The sequence below is a fragment of the Betta splendens genome, chromosome 15 (assembly GCF_900634795.4).
Source record: "Betta splendens chromosome 15, fBetSpl5.4, whole genome shotgun sequence".
NCBI lineage: Eukaryota > Metazoa > Chordata > Actinopteri > Anabantiformes > Osphronemidae > Betta > Betta splendens.
The window spans coordinates 15,076,029-15,086,625 of NC_040895.2; the positions used below are offsets into that span (position 1 = coordinate 15,076,029).

Sequence of the window (10,597 nt, forward strand, 5' to 3'; positions counted from 1 at the left end):
GAGGCTGACTTCGGCGCCGTGCCTCCTCCCAGCGAGTAGCGCGGTGCGGCGGTAAGAGAGGGCGCACAAGTGCAGCGAGACAGGGACCCAGCACAAATGTCGGAAAGCGGGAGTCAGGAACCGGCCGGGGCCCCGAACGGGAGCGACAGTCCGGCGAAGTGCGCACCGACACCGTCCATCGGCAACAAAGTGACCGTGGTGCTGGGGGCCCAATGGGGCGACGAGGGGAAAGGCAAAGTTGTGGATCTGCTGGCTCAGGACGCGGACATGGTGTGCAGGTGCCAGGTCGGTTCATTCACGCTCCCATTCACGCGTTCCGCGGCCGCTCCCGGTGCAGCTCGATCCCGGAAATCCCCCCGCCCGCCCCCGGTACCGCGCTAAGACGCCCGGCTGCTAAGCGGGAGCCCCCGCGGAGCTAACGCCGGGGCTCGCTAGCTAGCCGCCGTCCCGGCGTTTAGCTAAAGTCACCTTGGAGTCCCGCTAAGTGCGCCGCCCACGGCTCCTCGCGCGCGCCGAGGCGGCGGCGGACGCCCGTGGGTGAAGGTGCGGGGACGGAGCAGGTGCATCTGCGCCCGGCAGCCGCCCCGTCGTCCATTAGCGCCTCACCGGGAGACGGCTAGCGGCTAACAGCTAGCACAGAGCAGCCCTGCTGTGTGCAGCAGGTTGGCTGGGATCTGATCCCAGACCAGCTGATTAGCATACTGCTATACTACTGTATATTGTTGTTATTACCATCATCAGCTGTGGTTATGTGACTTTTCTGGCTCCTGACTGTGTAAATATGTTTCTTTAGTTACGTTAAAGCAGGAAGAGCTCATGGTTGCTGTGTTCTGTCCTCCAGCTGAGAAAATCTGAGAAATAAATTGTAATATTGACTTAATAACGTTATGACTGGTTGAATGTAGTTCTGACACCTCTTTGCCTTTGAATGCATCATGGTCAGACCGGTGTTCCTGTGTAGTGTGAAGGTTTATAGGAAAGACTTTTGAGTGCGTTCATTGTTGACGCCGCGTTGAACGGCTCTGATTGTTTCTACAAGCTGTAATTTAATTACAATCCAAGCAAATCCCTCCGCTTCTTTTCCGTCTGAACTGGAGCCCGCCTGCGTGCGTGTTATGAGTTGTTGTCTCGTATCCTGGTACTGCTCGGTTGGGAATAGGTGAAGCAGCAGCAGCAGCAGGAGGAGGAGGGAGCGGCCCGAATGATTCCACAGCTCCTCCAGCCACATACTAACGCGTTTTCCATTTGCCATTTCTCCAGTGTGGGAACGCTGAGGTCTGGTCATATATGGACTAATACCTCGCTGGTGTCAGTCCACGCTTCATGCAGTTACAGTCAACAGGGAAGTTCAGTTTGGGTACGTGTTGGCGCAACTGTTGGACGTTCTTCCTGTTTGATTCACGCCATCTGTAGCTTCTGTTGACACTTTGCACGAGTCTGTCCGGAAATGATGATTAAAGACTGAACGAGGAAGCAAAGCGAAGGAGACGGTCGCAGGTCACGTTTTAAGTAGAAATAGCAAACGGCTTCTCATGTAATCGCTGGTGAAAAGCAGTTCAACACTTGGGGCTGTAGGAACGAAGCGATTTCAGGCTTCTGACGGATCCTTCGCTCTCCTTTGCCAGTCCACGTGTTGTTGCTTAGTGGCCGGAGCCCAGCAGACACTCATAACGCAGGCTTCCCTGAACCACTTACTGTGCCCTGTAAAAATAAACTGCGGCGTCCCCCTCGGACGCCGCGCTGCGTGGACGTTCGTCAGGAGCCCGTTGAACGTCCTGGGAGCGCGAGGCGGAGGTCTTTTTATAAAAGGGGCTTCGCCAGCAGAGCTGCTTGGTGTGAATTACAGCCACAGATGTTGCAGTGGAAAGAGCTGCTCACATCAGGAGGCGCCTGCGACGGCGTCCTCAGCCGTCACTGTCATCTGAGATCAAAGATTAAAAAAAAACTAAAAATCTAAATCATATTTCTGCTGCACTGTCGCCACTGTGCCGATTATTGTGATGCACTGCAAACAGAGGCCGTGTGCAGTGAACGGCTCGTGTTTGGAGGCCACGGGCTGTAAAACCACCGCTGCGACGTGTGCTCTCACGGCGTGTTGCAAAGAGCGCGTTAATCAGGTTCTGGACTTAGGAGGTCTGCTTTATGGAACGTGGCATTGACGGGAAAAGATCATTTAAGTAGTTAACCTTTGACCTGTGCCTCTGCTGCAGAGAAGCTGACTCATGCGTTGACAAAGACCCAGACTCACAGGACTAGTTTTACTGTTGTTCGTTGGAGGAAGATCTCCTAATTGTTTGTATCTGAATCTGTATCAAAAACCTGCCAAACATCTCACCTCCAGTCTGTTGAATCAAACCCTCTGGACCTCGTCCTCTAATCTCAGACCACAGTGAATCGTCAACGTTCCTGTCAGACAGAAAACGGGACTAAGAACCGGAGTTGGGTTCTGTGTGGGGGGTGAAGAGGTTCGTAAAAGTATCTAAAAAAGACGGGCTACTGCCCACCGCCATCTGTTGGTCTCTGCACCTTCAGGGCAGTGCTGTGGCCAGGAATAACCATGTGGTCCGAGCACATGCTGCTTTATTCCCCCCGGCTGCAGCCTTTGCAGTAGAACACGAGTCGCAGTAACGATGCTGCTTCTGCCCTCAATGCTGACACAATGTTGTGTTGCTTTTCCCCCTCTTGACGCGCAGAGTTGTGTTTTTCAAGTCTTGGCAGGATGCGAGGTCTGGGTGTGTCGGCTGAAAGCGCGTTCAACGCATAGGCTGAGTGTTCCATTCCAGTTGGACCTTTTGCAGAAGTATTAGTCTGTTTGTTTATACCGGAGCGACGCTTCTATTGTCTGAGTCCTAAGCAACCACACAGTAGTGGTTACGCGCTAACGGACAGAAACACGTGTTTTGTGTGTAGCATGTTGCCACTCGACCAGGCATCCGGTTCGCCTTTAGAAAGTTCAGAGCCTCCGTCGTCTCTCACCGTCGGCGTCTTCTGTCCACAGGGCGGCAACAACGCGGGACACACGGTGGTGGTCGACTCGGTGGAGTACGACTTTCACCTCCTCCCCAGTGGCATCATCAACCCCAAGGTCACAGCCTTCATCGGTGTGTAACACACACACACACACACACACACACGCTCATTGAAAGGCTCTCACACACAGCTCCAAGGCCGCCTCTCCTCGCCTTTGTCTCCATGAGTTGGTTGAGGCTGCCTTCAGCCCGCTGCTCCGCGTCTCCTTTAGAGCCTTCCTTTAGATGACTGCTGCTGCGCGTGGGCTCATCTGCAGGAAATTTATTAGCCAATGGCATCTCTTCATTACATCTGACCATGACTTGACCGTACATTCGCACATAACATTAATAGCAATGTGATCCATAAAGAGTGATGTCGATCCAAAAAGTGAATTTGGGGATTTTTTATTTTCTTAGGCAATGGTGTCGTGATCCACCTTCCAGGCCTGTTTGAAGAGGCAGAAAAAAATGAACGCAAAGGAAAAAGTGAGCAAGATACAATTTTTAAGCCAATGGGGCCGTGCTGGTGTATGGAAAATAAAGTGTGTGTTTGTGTGTGTGAAGGTCTAAAGGACTGGGAGAAGAGGCTGATCATCTCTGACCGAGCACATATTGGTAAGTCCTCCCAGGTTCTGTTCTGCGTGCTTGCGTGCATTTGTGTGTGCGTGCGTGCGTGCGTGTGTGTGTGCGCGCAAGCTTTGCTTCCTCTGAGTGTGTGTCCTCTCTCTCCCCTCCACAGTGTTTGACTTCCACCAAGCGGTTGATGGCGTACAGGAACAACAGAGACAGGAACAAGCAGGCAAGAAGTAAGAACCATGTTCATGCTGCAGCACACACACACACACACACACACACACACACACACACACACACACACACATACACACACACACAGCAGAACCCTTTGACACCCAGCATATTTGCCCTTAGGTTTGATTTCATGTAGGTACAGTATTAGGGTCTGTGTCTTGTTTGTATTATAGAGTCTTACTACAACACTGTTCAACGTAATCAACATGCAGCGCAATAAACCTAAAATAAACATGTGCAAGTGTTGTCGATGGACTTCGGGGTTATTTAGTGGTTAAAGAGCCAGATATGGGGTCAGGATGTGTTTGTAGTAAACATTGGACAGAAGCATGACGCCACATAAACGATAATGTTGCTTCTTCAGTGTTGGGTGTGTAAATAAGGCGCTGTTTGCTAACAAGCTCGATGTACCACCTTTAAAGTGGATGAAGTGTCTGCCGTCCACTGCTGCCTCCACCTATAGGTGCAGCTGTTGTCCACAGGTTTACAACATAAAAGCGCTGGCTAAGTGTGGGTATGTTCTGTATGTTACCCAAGCTATAGTGGAGAGGGACAAAATCCGATACAGAAAAGCTGCTTTAACACGAACCATACCAACGTACAGTATGTGAGGAATGTTAAAGCGAGCCTGAGGGGATCCGGTGCGGTTCTGCTCAGAGCTGGCCTGTCATTACCAGCTCAGACACCTGGTCGGCTGCTGTGTGTGAAACACGGTGATGCAGTGTGTTTTCACCTTAATGGAATGGTCTCTATGAGCTTTCAGCCGTGTGGAGCATCATAGCAAGAATATTATGAATTCACTTCACTGAACTCACTGTTATACTTCAAGTGTTGGTACATTGTGATATTGTTACTTGTACTTGTACTAAGTGAACGGTTCCTCCTACTAATCTTTAGAACATGTGACTGGATGCTTTTTCTGGACACATGTTCTACTGAGGCTGCTGCTAATGATGAAACCTAATAACCACAGAGGCTCTCTGGCTATTTGTATTCTGTAGTTTGCATTGGGAGCTGAGCAGATCTCGCTACCAGGCTCCATGTTTTAAACCTCTCCCATGATTCACATAAGCTATTGGTCATTACAGAACAGGGATGAGATGAAGAATGTTTGAAACTATGAAGGTATTGGATCTCAAAAGCAGACTTAATGTGTTAATGGCACTCTTGTTCTTACTTGTTCAGCCTCGGTACCACAAAGAAGGGGATTGGCCCAGTGTACTCGGCCAAGGCAGCACGCAGCGGTCTCCGGATATGTGACCTGCTGGCTGACTTCACTCAGTTCTCGGAAAGGTCTGTTACAATAATACAATAATAGTGTCTTTGAAGACATGTTAATATTCTTAATTAATTAGGTCCCAGATTAATAAATACCCTACAGTCTTTTTTCTTTTTCCATTGCTGAGTCTTTCATTTTAAGGAGGAAATATTTGGTTTAAGTTTAACTCATTTTTGTTAACTGTCTAATATTTTAGTCAGTACTAATCAGTGCTGCCTGTTACAGGTATAAAGTTTTGGCCCAACAATATAAAGCTATGTACCCAACTCTGGAGATTGACGTTGACGGCGAGCTCGTCAAGTTAAAGGTACGGTACAGAAACGACTGGTTTTGAGTAAATCGCCTGTGCTCCGGTCACATCTGCATGTTTGTGTTACAGGACTACGTGGAGCAGATCAAGCCCATGGTGAGAGATGGAGTACATTACATGTATGAGGCCCTTCACGGTCCTCCTAAGAAGATTCTGGTGGAAGGAGCCAACGCTGCGCTGCTGGACATAGATTTTGGTCAGTGTATGCGAGAGCGTGCTTTTAATCCGCAGTTTTAATCTTTCAAAGTTCAGTTCGTTTACAGTGACCTGTTGTTGTTGCCCTAAGCTTTGCAAAAGCCTGCTTGGAGCTCAGTCTAGACGCTGCGGTAAGTCTGCTAACTGCTACTGGCATCCACGGTTGACGTGCACCACCACGCATTCGGTGCCACTCAGTTATGCATGAGCACAGACGCACCCGTGTCATCGGCTGTTAAACGGTCTTTAAAAGCAGCAAAACGAAACGAACGCCATGTAACTGAGCAGCTCTGTCATTATCACGTGACGCGACAGCGCTGTCTGAACATGCTCGGAGTATCAGTGGTTTCAGGGCACGGCGTCCCGCACGCTGATAATCAGGCGCTCTGACACCAGGAGTCTGTGCTTGATAGTAAATGAAAGCAAATGTCACACAAACAGGATATGTTTAACGTCAGCACTGAGATAATGAGCACTTTGACAGCTGCATGAACCAAAGCAGCTCCAGGTTCCACCAGCTCTGAGCACTGGGGTGACTGACGGGTGTCCTCCGACCTGGAGGAATGGAAACCTGATCTGTTGGTGTGAATATGTGAGCTAGAGGTCATTTACTTATTGCCTCGTGAACATTCTGGGTGTGGTCGGATGAAGGATGGAACAAGGAAACTCACTTGGTTTATGGTTCTTTCACCTCAGGCAGCACAATTATTGAAAAGACAGTTGACTTCAAGCGTTGGACTTGGAGTTAATCCAGTCTCAGTAAACAGTGATTCACAGGATTATTCTGTGGCATGTTTGTTTTTTAACTCATAACTGAATAAAAGCCCTCAAGTCTCTGCTCTCCGTGTGGTCACAGGGACGTACCCGTTTGTGACGTCGTCCAACTGCACGGTGGGGGGGGTGTGCACGGGCCTCGGCATGCCGCCTCAGAACGTCGGGGAGGTGTACGGGGTGGTCAAGGCCTACACCACCAGAGTGGGCATCGGAGCGTTCCCCTCGGAGCAGAGCAACGTAAGAGGACACACACGGACGCGCTTTCAGTCACATGCAGGATCCACCTCACGTCCACAATGTGCTGTAAAACAGCTCCACCTGCAGGAGGTTTGGCTGCACTGCAGCCAATAACTTGATGAATGAATCGGTCTGTGATGCCTCCTCTTAACTGAAACTGTCTGGAGCCCAGTGGCCCTTCCTCAGAGGCTAAACGCTCGTGGCGTCTGCAGCAGGTTCATACAAAGCCTCTGCAGCATCTCCAGTGTTGGTCACCTAAAATGTCTGCATTCGTGTCGCGTTGCAGGAGATCGGAGAGCTGCTTCAGACTCGGGGGAGGGAGGTCGGCGTGACCACGGGCAGGAAGCGGCGATGTGGTTGGCTGGACCTGGTGCTCATCAAATACGCACACATGATTAACGGCTTCACTGCGTGAGTTTTGTGTGTGTGCGCGCACGTGCGTGTGTGCGCGTGTGTGTGTGCGCGTGATCAAACAAACATAACAGTGAGTGATGGGAGGTTGCACTTAAAGCCCCCTTTTTCCTTTTGTTTCCCAGTTTAGCGCTCACCAAGCTGGACATTCTTGATGTGTTCCCTGAGATCAAAGTGGGAGTCGCCTACACCGTCGACAACCAAACAATACCTCACTTTCCAGGTGAGGGCTTCCTTTCACATTTTCAGAAAACTGCTCTTTGTCAGAGCAGGTCAGGGCCGGGCTGCATGTCACAAGCGTGTTGTTTGCACTGAAGGTGTGATGTTCTTTCCCTCATTGATCCTGCGCCAGCCAATCAGGAGGTGTTGCACCGTGTGGAGGTCCAGTACGAGGCGCTGCCCGGCTGGAACAGCGACACCTCGGCTGCTAGAAGCTTCGAGGAGCTGCCTGAGAACGCCCAGAAGTACGTGCGCTTCGTGGAGGAGCACGTGGGAGTGCCTGGTAGGACTTACACAACAGAACACCGGCATGAGCACAGAGAAATGAACTGGTAGTGTGATGTCCCCTCTCTGTTCCCTCAGTCAAATGGATCGGAGTGGGAAAGTCCCGAGAGTCAATGATCCAGCTGTTCTAGATGGAGCGAGGAGAGAACGGAAGCGAGGAGGATGCACAGCAGCAAATCAACTCCAGACACACACACACACACACACACACACACACACTCACTCACAGACACACACACACAGCCTATCTACCTGTCTTTACTGTCTGAGAGACGCGAGCGTCATGTGGGTTTTTAGCGTTTCCCTCCATCGTCCGTCCCTGTATGAACGTCTCTCTGGGTTTTTAACACTTTGAACTCCCCTCCTGCTTCTGTTTTTAACATGCTTATGGTGTCGCCTTTTAATTCAGACGTACTCCGCAGCACCAGCTAGCATCAGATCCGACAGTGGACGCGAGGGAACGGACTCTTCACATTTAAACACTGGGACACAGACAGCGGATCGCTGCCTGGGGGAACTTAATTTATGCTGTGTTTTAAACGTGCTGTTTCACTCCAGTTTATATCAGTTCATATGTTTTAACGTCTGCACTTTAAATGTTCTGAATGACATGTGCTCTGTTTGACTGTGCAGGTGTTCAGTCCTGCACATTCTGATGCGATAAAGGGATCCTTTAATATTAAGTGTTTTTTTGTGTCCGTTGTTCATCACCAGACAAACTGCTTGTGTCATTCAACCAAAAAAAAATGTTTTAAAGTTCTAGCCGGCGTCTGCTTCCACCGGACACAGTTGATGGAATGTTGAAGCACATCTTCCGTACTGTAAGAAGGCTCATGTTTACTGGGGACTCTTCGTATTACCATTGAATGTGTTTGACCATCTCTTTTCCGTGTCCTGTTAAAGATCAAATGAAATCCGTACTGTGAGACGCGTCAAACTAACTACAGCTACGAAGCCCGTCTTTCACTCGAGCCGCACTTTCATAACGCAGACTCCCACAGATCTGCAAGATGTTCAGCATAAATGCAGGAATCCATGTGCCTCGATAGCGAATATGGATAAATAAAATAGTTGAAGGTGGCACAGTAGTGCAAATAAGTCTTATGTTTCTATTTTAGGCAGTTAATAGATGACGAAACTGTAACATTACAATAGATTGCTTTTGTTGGCTGTTTCATATGCAAAGGTTGATGCAGGAATTACTGACGTGATTTAGTTTTGCATGAGATAAATTGCTGGTTGGTCAAAATAAGTGAAATACTCGTGGACCATAAGATGTAACTGATGAGTAAGGACTGATTTATTTAGAGCGTCCAAAAACCTGTGTCCCTGTTGCAACGACCCTTTAACTGTTGCTCTGAACATAAAAGCAGAAAATGTGCCATAACAATAACTTGTGATCAGAATGTAGCATCTTTAATGTCACCAAACCGCTCGTCAAATTCATAGATTGACCTTTTAATAAGCCCCAAACTAGTTTTACGAGAGAGGAAATTTTATTTTTTATTTTTTTTTTATTGTGGAGCCAAAGTAATGTTCCCAGTGTCGAGGGGTATGATCACATTCTTTGCCTGTGCTCTGAAACGGTCTTTGTTTTAAAAACCTAGACGCTTATGAATGACTCCATTTTGTGGTTTTATTACAAAGCAAAGCGTTTCAACATGAGGTGGAGTTTGATACGAGGTAGAAACTTCAGAGTAAAAGTAACTTTGGAGTAAAAGTTCGATGAGCCTTAACTGTGTTTTGATGACATGACTTCTGTACAGGCCCAACAGTTTCTCAGGACTTTAATTAACAGGGTTTTGTTTTCAGTGTAGACTCAGTGGGACTAAAAACATCTGTAAAAGCCCTTTAACCCTTACTGGAACCTGCTTAGTTACTTCTGCCTTTGTCAGAGGCAAATAACTCATTGATGAAGGAGTTCATTGATATAAAACGCCACTGTTGCTCTCGTCTGCCCCCTAGCGGTGGCTGAACGTGGTCCACTGCTCCTCTGACCCTTCGCCTGCTCTCACTGCCAACCTGCTGAATGTCTGAGGCTTCACACGCACATGGAACACACGCGCATGTTGGGTCTACGTTGAACGTCTGTACACATCGTGTCCTGTTTATTTATTAGTAAGTCGTCATTTTCAGCTTGGAAAAATCATCACATTTTACATGTGTCCTGATGTGATACTTGGTGTTTTGGGAAACTATGGGAATTTAAAATAAAATTGTTTTGATTAGAATTTGGCCTAATTGTCAACATGTTTTTATATTTAGATTCCTTATCCCCTTTAAATTTTAGTGGAATGACCAGAAAGGCCACAAGTGGAAGAGTTTACACGTTTCGAGAATCTGGATTATTAATAAGATGCTGCTAAAAACTCATTTATAGTAGTAGTTTTGATTTATATACATTACTTTTATTACATGTTAATGGCTTAAGCCATTTACTATTCTGAATAAAGTGAGTTGAATTTGCATCAGAGATCAGATTAATATTAAAGTAAATAGAAAATTACAAATGTAACAACCACAATTAAACAATTAAAATAGATGGTGTTCACATGAATCAAGTCGTTTCCTGTAGATCAGCTGACATAAATAAACCCGTTAAGGCGTTGTTTTGTGTTTGACCACTAGATGGAGCTATTTAATAGCAAATGACTGAACGGAGGACCGTAGCGCAACATCAGACCTTCTGTCAACGGTTGTGGCTCACAGACAGAATTTTCTACAACGGAGTCAAGTCTTACACAGTAAAAGTCATTGTCACGGGCCTCGTCCTGTTAGTGTTCTTTAATGTGACCACAGGTTGGCTTTGACCGCGTCCTCACCTGCAGCTCATTTGCCTGCCTTCACCCAGCTTCCTCTCCACATTTTCATACATCTGAATGCCCAGACGAGTGGGATCCGGCTGGACTCTGGGCCGGACCGGCGCACTGAACGCTGCTGCACGGATGGAATCCCACAGCTGTCCGGCGTGAGGTCATGGTTTGGATTGAACAGTGTCACCTTGAACACGCACACACACGCGCGCACACACACACACACACACACACACACACACACACACACACA

At 48.1% G+C, this 10,597-nt stretch overlaps 1 protein-coding gene across 1 annotated transcript; it reads left to right on the top strand.

The window, feature by feature from the left end:
• LOC114870593 (adenylosuccinate synthetase isozyme 2) lies at positions 1-9,759 on the top strand. The gene is made up of 13 exons (XM_029175427.3): positions 1-285; positions 2,999-3,101; positions 3,429-3,497; positions 3,576-3,626; positions 3,751-3,817; positions 5,007-5,114; positions 5,326-5,407; positions 5,480-5,606; positions 6,462-6,616; positions 6,903-7,027; positions 7,153-7,250; positions 7,380-7,529; positions 7,610-9,759. Exons 1-13 carry the CDS (start codon positions 97-99, stop codon positions 7,660-7,662), a joined length of 1,377 nt encoding a protein of 458 aa, XP_029031260.1. The 5' UTR covers positions 1-96; the 3' UTR covers positions 7,663-9,759.
• Positions 9,760-10,597: the final 838 nt, after the last annotated feature.

What these genes read in the sequence shown, in the direction of transcription:
- LOC114870593 (XM_029175427.3), top strand. Translation starts at nt 97, where the DNA reads ATGTCGGAAAGCGGGAGTCAGGAACCGGCCGGGGCCCCGAACGGGAGC. An exon ending in CAAGGTCACAGCCTTCATCG is followed by an intron (nt 3,102 to 3,428) that starts GTGTGTAACACA and finishes TTATTTTCTTAG; the next exon opens with GCAATGGTGTCGTGATCCAC. An exon ending in GCGAGCTCGTCAAGTTAAAG is followed by an intron (nt 5,408 to 5,479) that starts GTACGGTACAGA and finishes TTTGTGTTACAG; the next exon opens with GACTACGTGGAGCAGATCAA.